This window comes from Salminus brasiliensis, chromosome 8 (genome assembly GCF_030463535.1).
Source record: "Salminus brasiliensis chromosome 8, fSalBra1.hap2, whole genome shotgun sequence".
NCBI lineage: Eukaryota > Metazoa > Chordata > Actinopteri > Characiformes > Bryconidae > Salminus > Salminus brasiliensis.
In genome coordinates, this window is record NC_132885.1 from 23,110,012 (window position 1) to 23,129,218 (window position 19,207).

General features: G+C 39.6%; 1 protein-coding gene across 5 annotated transcripts in view; it reads right to left on the reverse strand.

The window, feature by feature from the left end:
• The window catches only part of lrp1bb (low density lipoprotein receptor-related protein 1Bb), a 374,780-nt gene that overhangs the window by 172,341 nt on the left and 183,232 nt on the right, over positions 1–19,207 (reverse strand). For all 5 annotated transcript variants that reach the window (XR_011980029.1, XM_072686149.1, XM_072686147.1 and 2 more), the window contains 6 exons: positions 13,194–13,413; positions 12,614–12,803; positions 11,103–11,225; positions 10,090–10,230; positions 7,375–7,500; positions 3,997–4,113 (listed from right to left, as the gene is read on the reverse strand). Coding sequence is in view for 4 of the 5 variants with exons in the window: in XM_072686149.1 (XP_072542250.1) it covers positions 3,997–4,113; positions 7,375–7,500; positions 10,090–10,230; positions 11,103–11,225; positions 12,614–12,803; positions 13,194–13,413 (917 nt within the window). In the remaining variant the exon portion in view is untranslated. The remainder of the gene's footprint in view (positions 1–3,996; positions 4,114–7,374; positions 7,501–10,089; positions 10,231–11,102; positions 11,226–12,613; positions 12,804–13,193; positions 13,414–19,207) is intronic.

Sequence of the window (19,207 nt, forward strand, 5' to 3'; positions counted from 1 at the left end):
TTCTAAACATAATCACTGCTGTTCAACTTCATATATTGACATCTTAGGGAAAAAAAAGGGCCGGGCGGAACGATCACTTTTGATGACTGCTCTTGCAGCAGTAAAGAAGCCCATTCAATGCAGCATGTTTAATTTAGACCTAGAGGGGCTTAATTTACACTTCTATGATGTCTTTCTCTCATTATGCACAGACACAGCATGGAAATCTCCTCACATTTCATCAGTATAACATGTCTGCCATCAGATTAGAACTGTAGAACATTAGAATACTGTAAACAAACCTGTCTGCCACCACAAGGCTGAAGTCATTCTCCAGCCTCTCACTGGACATTTCCATTCCACCTTAACCCCTCAAAACGTCTATGGCCCAGCGGTAGGTCGAAAGTGTTATTACAAACTTCTATTACCTATCCCTGAACAATACGCCTTAGTGTGTAATAAGCCTTGCTGCGTTAGGGGCTCAATGATGCAATAGCTACACTCGCCAGAACACAACTATGGCACTATTTCAAGGTGGAACTTCAGCATCATACTATGAGAAATGTACACAGCATATTATATCTATATATAATATTTAAAGCACTTCAGTTGGTTTCAGGGTATACATGTTAGAAAGTATGACCATTAATTAAACATGCAAAAACAGTAAAGCAATAAAAATGACCATCATTACAGATTCCCAATTCTATACTGTTTACATACTGTTTTTACTGTGTAACCTGCTGATTCCTCACACCCTTCTGTAGATGATGTACTTGTGAAAGGGCTCAAATTTCTATCCAAAGGTATGAGTTTTGTCATTACTTTCATCCCGGTAAATCCCAGTATGCAGCAAATAAGCGCAGAACTAATTTTAGAATCACATCAATGTACACGCTTCATAAACAGCCTGAACACTTAGCACTAATGTGTTGCTAGCGACAGCAGGCTAGAACACATGCACCCACATGCAAACAGTGCGCTACTAGTGAGAGTTACGCTGCACGGAGAACTACAGGCAAACAGACACGCAGGGTAAAGAGAAAGAGAGAGAAATGAGATCATGAAGAAAAATGTGTGCCTAAGAGAGGTGATTCGTCTGTTGGTGCACTGCTCTGGCCAGCGGTGGAGGCATTAGCAATGTGTTTCATCACCTCTAAACAAAACACATGCTAGCAGAACAGTCTGAGATTATGGTCATTAAAGGCAAGGTCGTCACCCAGCGAGGTCTGTGAAACACAACGGGGTCAGACACGCGCTGGAATTAGCATTTTCACAAGGCTGTGTGTGAGTATATGACCGGAAAAAACAAAAGCTGGATGCAAGTAACAAATGAAATATTTCATTTAAGGGAGGACCTATCCTCTAATGATGAGGCAGCTTCTTCTCTGTGTAGGACTGGTTTAGTATACTTTGGTTTGTCTTTAAATAATACTTCTGTCTCTGCATTCTGGTTCAGTTTGGATTTTAAAGATATTGTTAAAAACGTTTAAAAAAGTTAAAAAGTTTTGTTGGGTCCAAATTTAAAGACTTATATATATTTATTTATTTATTTCTAATAATTCTATTTGTATTAGTGTTAGTAAACGTTCACCCTTTGGACTCCTCATTAAATCTGTTAGCATTAAACTGTCTAATCCATTAACAGAGTTGACAGTAGCAGTCTAAAAACTGAAAAATTTCAGATTTCTATTTGTCTCTATGTGGGAATAAAAAATGTGATGTGGTGTAAAAAAAAAAAGCCAAGAGAAACAACTGCTCTTACAGCAGTGGAGGACTGCCGCTCAATGCCGCATGTTTAATTTAGACCTAGAAGGACGTCTTTTTCTTGATGTATTTTTAACATCCTGAAAAGACGCTTTTCACCTTTCACTTTTCACTTTTTAGCCAAACGCTAAACTAGCAGCTTACTGCACTACCTTGTATGTGTAGAAAGATTAGCAAGATTGGTTGGTATTCCTGCTTCGTTCGGTATATCGTTTATCCCTTGTGCAAGTACAGTCCCTCCAGTGGGATTTGCTGTGGCTGGCTCCTGATTAGTACTGTCCCGCCTGTGGGATTGGAACGATCAGCACTGGATGCTCATCTAATATATCTGCTTCTCCCAGTAAACAGTGTGTGTTACAAAATCGCTGCCTAAATACTGCTTAAAATTCACTTTTATGATCTCATTCCCTTATTATTTACAGACACAGCATGGAAATCTCCTCACCTAGCATCAGTATGACATTTTATTACTGATGTATAAACAGTATAAGATAATTTTTATCCTTTTTTCCATTTAATGTTCAGTGTAAGTAAACTTTCAACTCTGTTAGCATTAAACTATTTAATCCATTAACAAAGTTGACAGTAACAGAGTTGACATTTTCCATCAGTGTGAGCCCTGACCTCATGTGCTAACTTCAATCTAGATGCCATGTGACATGCCTAAAAACTCATGGATTTTCAATTTTCAGGAGTTTACTCAGTTTTAAGGAACATTGGGACAGACTCAAAATGTACATTTCTTTAATGATTAGAATTACATATATGGACATTTCTATGCACTTGATTTTATGACAGTTACTAGAATCAACACAAACAGCTGTAACTTAAACTTACACTGACTTATTTCATGTTAATATGAGTGTATAAAATAAGAGGTTATGACAGCCAGTAAATGTGTGGGGTGGGGGTTTTGTGTACAAACTGACAAAAAAAAAGACACCAAGCATTATTAATAGTGAAAGTTTAATATAATTAGTATAAAGTTTTTTTTTATCTGATTCAATAAAAATGGTCTTTTGGGAAAAAAAGACAAATGGTTTATCTGGGAGATGGGAAATGTAACCCCAATTTTAGAATGAACCATCTACTTCAGTTGTTTAATATGCTAATTTGAAGTGAAATAAGACACTGTTGACCTACAAAGATAGGCTTACTGTTTTCTAATGGGTTTCTATTTGGGGGAAAAAAGGCAATTGTATATCCCGTGATGTACACCGAAACTGTCACAAATTTTAATGAAACATTTTGCCCATGTCATCCACTACTAATAAACGTTGTGTGGCTAACTACGTTAGAGAGCACGCAGATCTGCAGAGCTGTCTTGTGAGAAAAAGCTGCTATTTTTAAGACAGTGACAGTGGAGAGAAACAGAGAACAGATTTCTGTCTGTTAGCGATAAAAGCTACATAGCAAATTATTTAGAATGTTGTTCAGAAAGTTGATGGATCTTTTAAATCATTCTGACACTTTTAAATACTTAACTGAAGCAAAAGTGGGTTGTTTTCTTTCGTTTATGGTCAGCCCTGCTGTGCTCGTCCCTGTGCTCGGTAGCCAATTTGTGCAAGTAACTGAGTTTAATCATTTAAGCTTTACTTTTCTACATTCAATTTTTGAATATATACTGTATATCATTTACGTTTTATTTTGACAGCCCTAGAGAAAACATGAAAATACATACTTCATATTTTTGGCTAAAGCTTTGAACTTTTTGGCTTTTTTTTTTTTTTTTTAAAGAGGCCCCAACCGAGGAAACACTTCTTCATTATTCATTTGATTCATAATGTCTGGATAAAAAAAAATAGCTCACTCTGGGAGTTCAGTAAGGGAGCATTTCTACATGGTTTCCTCTGGACGGCCAATGCTATTTCCTCTTGTCCGCTCTTGAGGTCAGAGATGTGGTTGTGGCAGCTTCGGATCACAGAATCAGCGGCAGAATTGTATTACCAGCGCACTCTTAAAAACCCCTGCATCTGAATTTACTCCCCATTTCCTTTCTGCTTCTACAAGCACAGACTCGGGGGCCGGGGGAATGTGCTTGGTTAGCATGTTCTGAATACTGATATGAGGCTCTTCGCTGGCAGGATAATCCAGGAGACGGCTGCAGCTATGGAGTCTGAGCAAACCCCTGAGGCTAAATCAGCCAGGTTTGATATAACAGGTCTGATGTAACAGCAACGATGCACCAGTGAGGCGTGCTCCTGCAACAGCCACCTTCCTCTAACACTAAACAGCAAAGCAGTGACCTACCACAGGAAGCAGACTCCTCCGACATGTCACCACAGTCATTGTCGCGGTCACAGCGCCAGGCTTCTGGTATACAGCGGCCATTTGCACAAGAGAACTGGCCAGGCTGGCACTGTTGAGCTGAGAAAGAAATAGTGCATGAATGGGGCCTTGCTTGCAGCAGTCAATTGACATTTCTTACTGATTACATTGGCTCCTAACAAATATTATACAGTAACTACTTTGAATTAATCCACAGTCAGTACCCAGATAGCAAACAAGTCATGACCCAGTTCTGGCCCACACTTTCATCCACCCACACACTGGGCTGCATTTGGCCCAGAATCATCTGTGGGTTTGACCAAATGTAGACGGGATGACTAATCGTAAGACACTAATACATAAACCAAGAAGCAACTCTTGTAATTTGTAATGTTCACTTTAAGAGTCATTTATTGCTATGATCAATTTAGGCAATCACATAGGACCCCAAGCCACCAGACAGTCTCCATTTAAAGGTGGGCAACATGACAATATTTATACATTTAGTAATTTTTTTCTGAAGCATATCGTACATAAAGCACATTACAAATTTCATTACAAATTAGCCCTGTACTATTTGGATGGAGTGCAATTTTGAATAAACCTTATTAAACTTTTTTTTTAATAGTAGTCTGCATTTTGCCTATTACGAAATATACATTTTATAATAATTTTATTTTCTTTCTAATAGTTTCAAAATAAAAAAAAAGAAGAAAAAAGGACCCAAAGCAAAGGTTTGGGCACTCTGCATGGTTGGTACTAAGAAACACCTCCTTTTAAACCATCAAAGCTTGAAAAAACTTAAAAAGTCTCTCAATTCTTGTATCATGAAAAAAAAACAACTATAATGATGTGTAAAGGGTTAACTTAGGCACGCTCACATCTGCCAGTACGCTGGAAGTGAGCATTTTTACACCTCGCTGTGAGAAGCTGTAGTCTGGGAATGGATTAAATTTCCATTAGCAGTCAATTAGCAAAAGCATTTGTGAAGTGATGGGCTGACAGGAATGGCCTCCATGGACTGGCCTGCTGTTTTGACACTAAGAACCTAAGCTCCATTGGAGGCATGTCAGAGTGTTGACAAGAGAGCATTTATCACATCTGTCCCAGCCTTCCATTGATCTTACAGCCCTTACATTGCTCCAGAGTGTTACAGCTGGCAACGCGCCAGGTGTTACTCAAGTATGTAAAAAGGAGGTCAGCAGTAAGCCAAGCTGACATCCATAAGGTGGTTAAAAAAATAAAATAAAAACGGAGGAAAGGCTAAAATCACGGGTCTCTCTGTAGTCAAAAGTACAGCTTGCTACAAAGTTCTGATCTTTCGATAGTCTGCCTCGCGTCTGAGTTCATGTGTATACCAACTTACATATTTTTGACATGATATGGACAACTGTACTGGGACCTGCTCATTCATTGTTTCTACTAAATCAAGAGTATTAAAAAAAGACTTTATCTTGCTCTTGTTGGAGTAACTTGTTCTTTTAAATTTGGGAGCACTGCTGTGGAAATTTGATTGCTTTCAGCAAAACGGCTGTTGAAGCCAGGACATTGGATGATCTCCATCTCACCTCATCCTCAACTCAATCTAAAGGTACTGGATGGGGCACCATCATTCCATAGAACACAGTTCCACAGCATTCCACAGCATTTCCAAAGGCTATATAGCTCTCTAGTCCAAGCCTAGCATTAAGCATAGTGCCAACAGTTTCATGTTTATCTGTTCCAGAGTCCTATTCTATTGGCAGTACTTCTCCACAAGGGCTAGACAAGCCATGTCTGGGAGTTTGTACAGCTGGGAGTCAGCAATAGGTGCTACTTAAAGCAGCTGAATGCATTTATTAGAAAGGGTGTCCACAAACATTGGAACATATAGTGTAGTTTGAGCCAGCTGTCCATCACAGACATGCAGTTATTATTTTAGGTAAAAACATACAGACTGTGAATTAAAAAAATACATACAAGTAAAGACTAATAAGCTGACGGTCATATACTGCCTGGTCCACACTGCAGGATTTTTAAAATCTTAACTGACCTTGAAAATGTGCCAGATCACATATATCAAGACCGATTTCACCAGAAGAAAAACATGACAGATCACATCAAGGCACTGAGCTAGTTATGTGTGTATTTAGCAGCATGAAAATAATAGCTAGATTTTATTGGTAATAAAATAGGTAATGGGTAAATAGCAAAGCACTTTTGTAAGTCGCTCTGGATAAGAGCGTCTGCTAAATGCCTTAAATGTAAATGTAAATATATTTACAACAGTAATTATGATAAAAGCAATCCTATCCTTCTCTACAGTTCAGCTCAGTTCTCTGTTTAGCTTTCTGTTTCTTATTGGGTAACAGATATCAGCAATGTATTTCATATGACAGAGTGGTGCAGATTGGATTATTTACACCCCAAACTGCATTACAATAGGAGAAGATAGCTGTTTAAGCCCAGCCCGAAATCGGGACACAGTTTGGAATTGTCAGGCCAAGGCAAATCAGCCCTGGTGTGGCCCAAGTACAAGATATTATTTTCTATTAGCATGACAGAGCAAGTATAGCATAATAGGCATAGTTTGTGTAAATGTTTTAAATTATGCAAACAATATTATTCATAGCAATTATTAAAAATAGGTTCACTTTATGTGGATGGTCCATTGTAGATGCCTCCAAGATGCTCACCTGACATTCAGCAAAATCTATTAAATGCAAATGAACTTCAAGTTAAATGTAAATGACTGTCCACTGAATGTAACACTACTCCTAACCCTAACCCTAACCTTAACCTTACCCTTGAATAAACCCTAAATCCTAACCCTAACCTTAACTGTACCCTTGAATCAACCATAATTGCTAACCCTAACCTTAAATCTAACCCTAAACATAACCCTAAAAGGGTATGGTTAAGGTTAGGGTTAAGGCTACATGTAGTAGACAATCAAAGTAAGCTGTATTTAAGAGGCATTCAGTTGTCTGTTAGTAAAATGTCAGGTGAGCATCTACAATGGACCATTCAAGTAAAGTGTTAATATCTTAATAATGGGATTTAAAAAATAATATTATTAATGTTTTTTGTTACCATTGTCAGCTCTTGGATTTTAGACCTCATATATACATATCCAGCCACCCATCAATTTTTTTAGTATATATGTTGTTTCTTAGAATCACTGGTCATACAGTTTCATTAAACATGTTTTTATTTTTAGAGAGAATTTCTATTTATTTGCTGATTTTAACATATTTATTTCTATGTCAAATCTACACGGATTTACAATACATGCTGCTCAGGATGTTACTGTTCAAAGTTCAAGTCCGCTTGTTTCAAATTCTGGGCATGCAGACATTGAAAAAAGGACTGGACACCTACCTGAGCAAGTTTTGTTGGACTCATCTTCATTGTCACCACAGTCGTTGGTCCCATCACAAAGCCACCGCTTGGGAATGCAGCGATTATTCAGACACTTAAACTGGTCCGTGGGGCAGCTGTGGTTAGCTGCAGATAGTAACACAAACCAAATATTCAATCACATGTGCTGTTCACGCTGGGCTGAGATTTGAAAGTTTTTCTTGAGGTGGCCCCCTCTATCCCACAACTGTTTGCTCTACTTAAATAGTGAAAATCACTCTCTTCCTGCACCTCAGGATGCTAAACACATCCCCAGTAGACAACGAGTAATAATACATGAAATGGAAGACTGGAAGCTGGATCAAACAGCAAAGTTTCAGGCGGATTATGGGACATCCCAGCAGAGCAGAAAATTGATTTTGCAATTCTAATAATTCTGACAGAAGATCACATTATAGCATTTCTCATGATGAAAAAATGAGTCAGCCCCCAACAGTTTAACACGGGGCTCGTCTTATCGATTAACTCATGAGCTGATTGTGCACAGGGCTGCTGTGTGGGGGAAGGAGCATTTTTCTTTTGGCTTCTTCGAGCATTGGTCTGTGTGTGTCTGCGAGGGTCTGTGTGTCTGTCTGCTTTTGGATGTGCCTGTGTTTTTACATCTTAAAGTTTTGGAGGAAGCAATTAAATTGGTTCTGATAAATTGACGTAGCAGAGGTAGCTACAAAGTTACATGAGCAATAGCGTTAGCAGCATTGCAAAGGGACTATTATTGATACAGGGAGGTTCTTGCCTGAAAGGGGTATTGAACATTGATCTCTTGCATGCTGGGTAGTGGATACCAACCAACCAAGGCTATATATATATATATATATATATATATATATATATATTGCATATTATATAATAAAACTATTTTCAGTTCTTGTATATATACAGTACTTGCACCTTTTTTTTCTCACAAGCACTGGACCCACTAGCATTATGTTGAATCTAAGAGCTAAGCTCTGTTTGTGTGCTGTACAGTACCAGCACAAATCACTACATTGCCCCCCAGCCAGAGCTGAGTGGATAAAGTTTATTTTTGATGGCAACATCCAGCAACAGTCTGCAAAAACCTGTAGGCTATGTGTGTCTGCTTTTTGAACCTGGGACAGTACAACGCAGGACTGGCAGCGAAACCTTAACTAAAAAAAAGAATCAATTGACTGTCCATGTCAAAACTGCAGACTGGCGAAATGCGAGTATTTAACAAAATAACAATTCCAGCTGTGTTTTTTGGACAATGCCAACAGCTGAAAGAAAGATCTTGGAATTACTTGTTGTGGAATATTAATGCTGGGTGGGGTTGGCTTATAGCCATGATTAGGTTCAGCTGATCTTGTTGGTGTTAGCATTCGTTTTCCAAACTACTGTAAAACAGTTTGCTGTGGTGTTTTTGGCTTTGCACAGAGCTTAAGCCACCAGTCAATGTCCACGATTCACTATTAGCTTAATGCTAATGTAACAGGCATATCCCCATTACCAGGCTAACAAAATTAGCAGGGCTGTAATAAAAAGCTATACTCAAAGAGAATTACAAGTATTGAAAACAAAACTGCTTTCACACTGAACGTGCTATGGGCTGCGCTTTCTGCTCATATTCGTGCAAGCTGCTGTCAACACCATATGCAGTATTATATGTTATTATATTATATTATATGACATTATATTAACAAATATTTTCCTTAACAGATAAGGTTAGCCTTTTCTCCATGCTGGAGGGAAACTACCAGACATATATACTGCTCTCCCATTTGCCATGCTAAAACTGTTGAAATATTTGGGGCTCCATCTTACCCCCAGCGCAAGGTGCGTCACAATACTAATTCCTTTCTCATTTCTCTAGACCTTCAACAGTGGTCAGTTTATGAGCTCAGGACCACTGTCCGCTGGATCATATTGACTGGTGGGCTATTTTTTGAGTAACATACGCAATTCTTCTTATCATGGCTTTTAGGATCTTTTAAGGTTCTGTTGGACCAATGGATATAACATGATAGAAAGATGTATAATACAGCATGTTATAATTGCATATCCAATGACATATTATCCTTATCTTTTTACCCAATTTCTCCCCAATTTATCTGAGCCAATTAACCCACCCACCCAACCCACTTGCAATGCTTCTGATAGGTGAGGGTAAAAACAAGCACATGCCTCCTGCGATACATGTGAAGTCAGCCACCGCCTTTTTTTCCAACTGCAGACAATGTAGCATCGGTTGGCAGCCAACACGCTTGAAGGAAAGCGCCAGATCCCAGCTCGGATACATCGGCCAACAGATGACTGTGTCTGCCAGCATCCCAATAGGAGTGATAAAGGAAGAAAGCACCATCTACGCACCCAGAGAGAACATGGACAATTGTGCTCTCTCTGGCTCTGGCTGCTGATAGCAAAAAGTGTAGCTTTATCTTAACAATATGTGAATGTTGAACTTTTGTCTGAAAGCATCTGTTTTTCTGCTTGTTTTCCTTTTTCACTTCCTAATTAAATGCTGTTACTAAAGTATCTACTTTTCCCAAATGTGCAGGGAAAGTTTTGTAGTGTTTTGAACTTGTAACATGTTCAGTTTCAGCATATTCATTAAATCGAGTTGATGCCAAAAGCAGTGGATAAATGTCAGATGTGCAGGGAGGCTGACTGGCTCAGTGGAACACGCTCAGCAGGCGATCAGATGCTACAGCAGTTACACACCACAGACGAGGTGCTCCTCATCGCTGCCGTCTAAGCAGTCGTCGTCTCCGTCGCATATCCAGGCTGCTCGCACACATCTCTGGTTCCTGCACTGAAACTCCTCACTCCCGCAGTGCAGCGGCTCCTCCTCACCTGCCGAGGCTACACGCGAAAACAAAAGGTACAGAACAAAAGCATGTTATTGAGGAAGAAAAGATACACTACTCCTCCACAAATACTCCCATATTATCTCTGAAGGAGGAGCAGGATCTTATCATTTTCTCACACAAAGAGATCGGTGCTAGTCTCAATCTGTATTCTGTTCCTCAGGTTACCTCTCCATTGATGGATTTCCCAAACAGCCATTTTACTTAAATGCTCTAATTCATTCCTTACTTATTTATTATATGTACAGTTCACTGTGCAAAAGAGACAATGATCTGTGGAGCTATTTAGCTTGACAGTAAGTGAAAATAGAAGGAAAATAATAACTAATACTAATAATACACTAATGATAAATATCTGATCATTCACTTAGCAATGTCCAACCATCTATTATCAAAATGATATGTAATACCAAGTTTATAAATTTTTAATTAAAACCACATGATTTCTGAGCTATATATATATATATATATATATATATATATATATATATATATATATATATTCTGCAATATGTTAAATTAAGCAGGTAAACAAAGATTATTCTTTATTGCAACTGAAAGAAAAAAATAATGCATATATGGATTTTGCATATATGGAATGGTCGCCTATTCTCAGCCTAATTTCTAGAATTGCCATAAAAACAGCATGATGTAGCACTGGAACACATTTGGACTTCAGGAGTGCTGACTGCTTAATGCAAATGTAAATATGTACAAAGGAACACCAAACCAGCCCAGAACTAAATAACTGTATTCGCACAGGTGATCATAACTATAACCTGACTTCAAGGAAAAAAAAGGAGAATGCAAAGAATGAGTCCATTCTAATACATTTTTTTAACAGCAAGAGTAAAGTAAATGGCCTACCTGAGCAGGTGACATTGTTTCTGTCCAGGTGCTGGTTGTCAGCACAAGCGCACACTCGGCCCCCTGGGACGGCCAAGCAGAGAGTACCACAGCCTCCATAATTCACCCTGCAGGCATTGTCACCTAAAGAACAAATATAGGGCCAAACAACTGATCTCCACAAATCTCTCTTTCCATGATCCGTGTGCTTGTTTGTGTATTTATTGCTATTTGGCTTCTAGCGATGTTTCTCCTTGAGGCTTCCGAGTTCCTGCAGAGAACATAAAGTTCTCTCTCTCTCTCTCTCTCTCTCTCTCTCTCTCTCTCTCTATCTCTTTCTCTCCTTCTCCCTCTACCAGCAATTTCCTGCTCTCGAGGGATGTTGGAGATACATGTCACATCCTTTACAATCACATGTCAAGTGAATTATGAGGAACAGAACATCACTGTAGAAAGCCAACTGACACTTCTATGGCTTTGAGAGGAATAATTTGTCTTGTGGACAATGGCGCACACAATCAGGACGGGGAGCAGGAAAAACTGAGCAGTTTTGAGAAGAAAAAAAATGTCACTTATTAAGTTGAAGCATGAGGACTATTGTAAGGTTCTGTTTTTGGGGAAGTTCAAAGGCAGTGCCTGGACCAATGAGATAAAGTGTCTTTTTTTTTTTACTTTTTTTTTTTGCAAGAGCCAATCCACGCCGGTCCAAAGAAAAGAGACACAATTAATCTCTCCGGTGACAAGAGCTTCGGAGGGAAAGGGAACGGTTGAAATCCCCACCCCACTGATAGTGCCGACTGGCAAGAGGAGCACAATTTTCTTGTGCAATGCTTATTTTGGAGGATCTGTGTCTGAAATAATATGACATAACTGGAGTCCTCCCCTGGAGGCAAACGCTCCATGTGGTGGTAAGTACATCATAAGACTCTCTCCCAGTACACATCTGAACTAGTTCAGCCTTAGGATTACCACATCTGAACCACACTGGGAACAGAACCTGCGCTCCAGATGGCGGGCGCCATCTAATGTGGCCCTTTTTTCCAAAGAGAAACTGAGTCTTTGTGACAAGCGTGGATCGCCCGCTCGGTTCAAAGACATCTCCTGCAGGTAAAGAGATGAAATGTTGAGGAGGCCAAAACATGGCGGTGCTCTCGGAAGCTTGCTGCGCGAGTGTGTGAGCACCCTGCTGAGCCCAGTCCCTCCTTCTGTGTGCTGGGGCTGGTGCTTACGAGAGCAGATGACAGTAATCATCCTGCAGTGTGGAACAGTCTAAACAGAGCTGTAGACCACACCTTCCAGGATTGCTGCCACCCTCCCCACTGCGCACCTCCAGGCCTTTACCTGCAGCTATGCTAATCACCACACAGCTGCAGCAACACTGTTTAGTGAGACATCCCCTGCAGAATATCGGTGAAATCTCACTTACTGTTATGCAATAAAGCAGTTCTGTTTATTGGGGATCTCTGTAGTATCGCATGCTCGACATCTTTATAGAAGAATAATTCAGAAGACAGAACACAGGAAGCACTTACCTTGTTGACTCTGCGCATCGAACACTCGAAGCCCGAAGAGAGGAGGTCTCTCACTTCTTAGTAGAGTGACCTCACCCGAGAGCAGATCCAGCTGGAAGATGGAGGCGTTCATGTACTCCGTCCAGAAGATGGAATTTCGGTAGTGTGAAATCCCAAAGGGGTGATTCAGCTCCTTGCCATTGTACACCACCTGGGTCACACAGAACAGCATAGAGGTTAGCAGAAGCTGTGGGCACAGCTGTGGGAGTGGATCAAGAAGCAAAAAAAAATACAGATTTGTTTTGCTTCATGGTGCTTTTCCCCCCTTCCTTATTCTTTCCACGTTGTTTTTGCTTTTTTTTAGGACAACTGCCTTTTACTCAGTGACTGGAATTCTGTTTACCACAATTGGTGCATCATGAACATCAAAACCCCAAAGGTCTGTATGTGGGCCAAGCTACAATTTCTGAAATCCATAGTTATATTAGCTTCATAAGAGTTATTACAGTGAATTTACAGCATAAGATTCATAGAACAAAGCCGGGTTAGCTGAAGGGGTTCGAATATAACATCCATGACGCTGGTTTCTCAGGAACCTTACCATCCTGCCAGTGCCGTTGAGGTAGATTCTCTCGATGTGATCGTAGTAAGCATCGCACCAGTACATCGTGCTGGTCCCATGGTCTAAAGTCAATCCGTTGGGCCACAGCATGTTAGAGGTGACAAATATCTTGCGGTTAGAGCCGTCCATCCAGGCTTTCTCTATCCTGCCTATGCTGTCGTTTACCTCATCCTCCTCCCAGTCTGTCCAGTACATCCAGCTGAAACAGTGAGAGAAAAGTAAAACAAGGGTTATATTTATATTCTCTCACAGAAAATAACAAATCTGTCATAATGCAAAAATCACAAGCACGTGCCACAAGAAGCCTTTTACAACCTGAATGTTGATCCAACTAGTAATGTTTTACTAATTTCTTAGTGCATCTCAAAATCTGTAATTTCCAATACATTAGATTCTTAAGTTGGAAATTAGCCAGAGAACTTTGCTTGTTAACAGAATTTAGTTCTTTATTTAGTTTAAATATTACTGTAACTGATCATAATTCATGTTGGTGATTAACTGATCTACAAAAGGCATAACGTGAAAGATAAAACATTCACCATTTCACAATTTTAAGCAAGATTAGCACACTATTTTTGTTCTGTATATTTTTAGATTGGAATAAAAGATCACCATGCAAATGTTTGGGCACCCCAAAAGATTTAAACTCTCAGATTACCAAAGTTTTAGGGGCAGGATAAGGTTAAAAGAAGACAGCAAAGCATTTTCAGGAAGCTGTTTCCTCAGTTTGTAATGTAATTAAAAATGGCAGGTAACAGGAATGGTGGAGATCAAGCTGAGCTTTTGAAGATCAAGGATACTTCCCATTGGGTTGCTAGAAAAGTAAATCACCAAAAGACCTTCAGGAAGATTTAGCAGACTCAGGAATGGTGGTGCACAATTCTACTGTGTGTCGACACCTGCAAAGGAACATTTGAACAAGCCTGATGCATTTTGGGAACACGTCCTGTGGGCTGATGAGTTTGTTTTGTTTGTTTGTTTGTTTTGTTGTTTTTTGCCTACATTGAGCAAGGCAAAACAAAGTTGCAACATTTTATGAAAAGAACACCTCTCCAACTGTTAAGCAAGGGGGTGGATAGACTGGTGCTTTGAGCTTGTGTTGCAGCCAGTAGCACATGGAACATTTCACTGGTAGAGGGGAAAACTTATTTAATTAAACACATGCAAACATTGGAGGCACTGAATAGCATTTATATGTTCGGCACTGATGCAAATGGAAATTATTGTGACACAGCTACATTTGTACACGCCCTAATATACAGATTAAGCAGCTAAAGAAGGAGAAACGACCCAGATTTGCGGAACGCACAGCTATAGTAGTTGGGAAAAAAGCCTGCCACAGCTGCAAAGTCTTGCCACAGACAGGTGGGTTGGGAAGAGGAGGTTAGTCACTGTGATCTGAAGACACGGCTGCTTTCCAACACGATAAAGAGATGCAGTATACAAACATTGACTCACGGCCAATCCATCATTACAACCCGGCGTCTGGAGCAGCTCCTTTTATGTCCTCCCTCCTCTTTTTCAGTATGCTGCATGCTTGGGCAAAAGTGAAATGTCATTTCGCAAGGGTCCTGTGATATTTGAGGAGCAATTGGGTCAACGTCCGGACATGATCCTTTCTTTAGCAAGTGTGCTTAAGGGATTTGTAACCTCTAAGCGGCCAGCATGGGCTTCTTCCCCCTCATCAATGATGGAGGCCTTGCTACATGTGGACTACATAAAAAAGAATGGAAAATTCAGCAGCAAAGCATGTACACACTGCCCTTCCTCACCGTGCTGTGTGTGGAGGATACTCATGGCAGACTGTCGATGAGCAAAGGCAGTGGGTAGTGAGAGTGAAAGGGGGGAGAGGGATGGAAAGAAGAAGAGGCAACTAGACAGAATAAGTGAGGAAAGGAGAGAGAGGAAGAGTGATGGATAACGAAAAAGGAGAGAGACAGTCATCAAAAATGGAAAGTGAGAGAAAGGCGAGAGCTGGATGACAGTTAGAAATAATTACTTTATTAAACTTATTTATTTATTCCCTCTAAAATGATAGATTTGGCGCAATAAAGATCATTATGATGATATTAATCTTAATACAGCTTCATGTATATTTACATTGTTTATTCACTGGAAAGAGTGAGTGAACGGAAGCAAGATTGAGTAAGTGGATCCCTAATTACTGTAGCTCTTGTAAAATCATACATTAACCTCATCAAGCTTAACGCCCCACTGGCAATGCAGTCTTTAACTCATTACAACCTGCAGATAGAGCAGTTACCACTTGTGCTTGTCCACCATAGTAAACTACGTCAGCATACTGAACTGGAAATGTCGGTTATTGTATTTTTTAGCATCATACAAAAGTAGCATCCTTTATTGTTGGATTCATGTGGTTGGATTGTTAGTGATAATTATTATTTATTATAGAATGTATTATGTAATTTAAATATATAAATGAATAAAATATAATTCTATTTTATTTATTATGCACATTTCATATAATTATTTTAGAATGTAATATATATAATTTATTAAATAAATCTGAACCAATACCAACACTTATGTACCACAATATCAACATTATTTATTTTCGTACCATGCATCAGATTATTAGAAGGTTTCTACAGTATTCTTTTCTATGTTAAGATGATAAAGTATGAGGCTTGCACACGTTTTCATTTCTTGACTGTAATTATAAACACACTATAAGCTCATGGGAATGGAAAATGTATTAATGATGCTCTGAGCTAATCTGAACCTAGCCACTTTGAAAGCCCTTTGTCCACAACCTGATGTTGGCTTTTGTTTAAAATTATTGCAATTGCTACAGACAGTCATTTTTTAAACCCCACATGAGAATTTCTGAGGGATCACTGTTCCTTTGCTATGTCAAAAATGGAATGAAATTTTGATTTAGACTTAATTAAATTATGGCATCAAAGTTGGAAACTCCAAAATGCTATCACTAGAGTTTGTACATTTAGACACACCACAGTTTGGATCAGTAAGCCCTTATTCATAACTGATAAAACTAGTGAATGGAGAATTAACCCAAATTGAGATTAAATCAAATTGAGAATTGTGTATTGCATATTATAACATTATTATTGAATTACAAAGGAGAGTAACAGCTTAAAGAGTACAAGCAAAAGGGCAACATGGCACTAGGCAGTGTGTTACAGAGTGACTGGATTAAGACGTTGCTCGGAATGACAAAAGATCATAAAGATCTAAAACATCAATGTTCACTAAATGGGAATAATTTATAATAATAATAATAATAATAATAATAATAATAACAATAATAATCACAATAAATGATTCCTCAACTAAGTAATATAGTTTGTTAACAGTTGGCTATGGTTGCCATACAGTCAAAAACGATCCACTGTTTTCAATGACTTCACATATTAAAGCAGGCGTTAATACAGTTACTGTGTGCAGTCAAAGGCATGCATGTTGCAATAGATTTGAACGTGGCTCAGACTGTCAGATTTTAGAACCAGACTGATTCATTTTGTAACAGTACTCTGAGCATTCAGTTTTTTATAGTTATTCATAGAGGTTTGCTTTGACTCAGAATCCCAGTGTGCGCTTCAGCAGTGGAGGTGAAGCGCTGGAGGAGGGCGAGACAGTGAGGGAAAGATAAGAAACATGAAACAAACAAACAAAAAAAAGATAGTAACTGGATGGAGTCAAAATGAGAAAAAGTGAGATAGAGAGAGAAGGAGCGGAGGTTACAGAGTCAGGCGAGTTAATCCTTATCGTGTTAAGGCAGGCTAGCGGTGGCATGCAGGGAGAGAGATGTATTGCAGGGGGTAAGATAGAGCAGCAGAGACAGGTGGGTGTTATTTCAGCAGGGGAATCCCATCCAGCAGGGCAGATAGAGATCACCATGCCACCTGCTTAGCTGATAGATGGCCAGTTCCTAATGATAGGGCCTCAACCCCATTGCTATAAATAGGCCTAAACCAACACAAAGCCGGTGGCTCGATTTCTATTAGGCAATACATTGATTTTTGGGCTTTAGTGGCCTTTTTAAATTTCCATTACATTTGCACCTGCATTTTTAACCCCTTTTCACTCCAAGGAACTACAGGTAGTTAATGACGGTTTGACTTTAAGACCCCAGACGTGTGAATATTTTATACTGATGGAATGGAGGAAACTGAAGGCTGCACCTGGTATTACTCCACCTGCATTTATACTGTATAAGCATATCCATGCTTATAACATGCTAAAAAGCACAGCAATTCTAGCTTCCTCGCCACGTATTAACGTTACATAGCGGATACAGCAAGAGCCCTTAGCCTCCAGGCTCAATCTACTGTGCACAAATGTCAAGTCTCAGAGCTTTCGGGCTAAAGTTCATGCTCTCTGATCACTAATATCCAGTTCCATAGGTCAAACTTTACACACAGCCGCCTGTTCCAAAGCAGCACCTTCCACTCCAACCTTTGTTAGACCCGAGCTCCTTTTACTGCCTGTCAAAACACTGCACATCAGAGCTTTGAGAAGGCAGCAAGTTCCTGAAACGCTGTCAGAGCACTAGCTGCTCCTGCCGGCTGCTTTTCACCCGGAGACGCAGCCTGATGGTAGTGACGTGAAGACTTCATAAAGGTCTCCGAGCTGGCAGCTCACGAAGGACGCTTTTAACGAAGGTTCTACTCGTTTCCGCATAACTGAACTCATCCCTGCGAGAACTTGGCACGTGCTAGTGACAGGACAAGGGGAGGGGGGGTTGGGTTGGTTTGAGGGAAACATTAGTACATTACCCTGGCAGACTTAGAGAGGCTACTGTCTGATTTCATGCTAAGCACACAACACAGCTTGCTCCCCACCTATGGTATCCGGTGCCATTTATTTATTATGTTGTTGATGTTGTCATTTAAGAAGCATTAGTTTCATTAAATGCAAGAGGGAACCGCATAAATTGCATAAGCGCAGGGTTTGAACGATGAACATAATTATGGCTCCGAGCTAATGAACCCATTGTGTCTGTAAATAATGTAACTACTCCACTGTCGCGTTCCTTGTCTGAATAGCTCCATAATCAACACCTCTCGGGTTTAGTAAAAACGTAAATCGATTCTTAAGTGCGAGGTTTACTCAGTGACAAGTGTACGCTATCGCAGAGTGAATGAGAAAGCAGTTATTAGATATCTCCAGCCTTACTCTTTCAGCATCTTATAATAATTAACACTATTATAATCAAAGTGCTTTTGGAACACTAGCAATTACTGCTTATGTGTGGCATATCCAGTACTCTGCAGAAACCGCCTTTCATTTATTAAACTTCTAGTAAAAAAAGGCCATTAAGTACAAGTGACACATGTCTCTGAGGAGATTTTTGGAGATTGGATCCAGAAGAATCCACTTGCAGAAGAAAAGGGGGGGCGTCAAAGGTAAATGAGAGAAATGAAAAATAAACAAATACATAAATAAATAAAAAACAAAACATGAAGTTCGAGAAACGATTAAAAGAACATTGTAAGGCCTGACAGGCCACTAAAACTGTCCCATCTAATAAACAGTGCTTAAAGCTTTCATCTTTAAGAGAGTGAGAAGAAAGCTCCACTCTCAGACCTGGAAAAAATAAATAATAAATAATCCATCACTAGCGATTCTGTCCATCCTTCCTCTGTGAGAAGGCAACTCAGCACTGTGGTTCTGAAAGAATGTAGAGCTGATCAAGAAGCTCTTACTGAGAAAAAGCAAACTGACAAGGAAGAAGAACAAAGAACATTTGAAAAATGAAACAAGAAGAAGCTGCTGGTCTTCTCACAACAATGGAATCATCACCCCAGAGTCCAGACCTCAACATTGTTGAACATGTTTGAGATATCTTGAATAATGAGAAGCAGAAAATGCTCCATCTTATAAGACTGAACTGCGGAGGAGTAAAAAAAAAACGAACTCTGGTTGATTTCTGCAAAAAAACTAAAAATGAGTCTCCCAGAAAGAATGGAACGCAAGGGTGGACACAAGGGTGGACACAAGGGTGGACA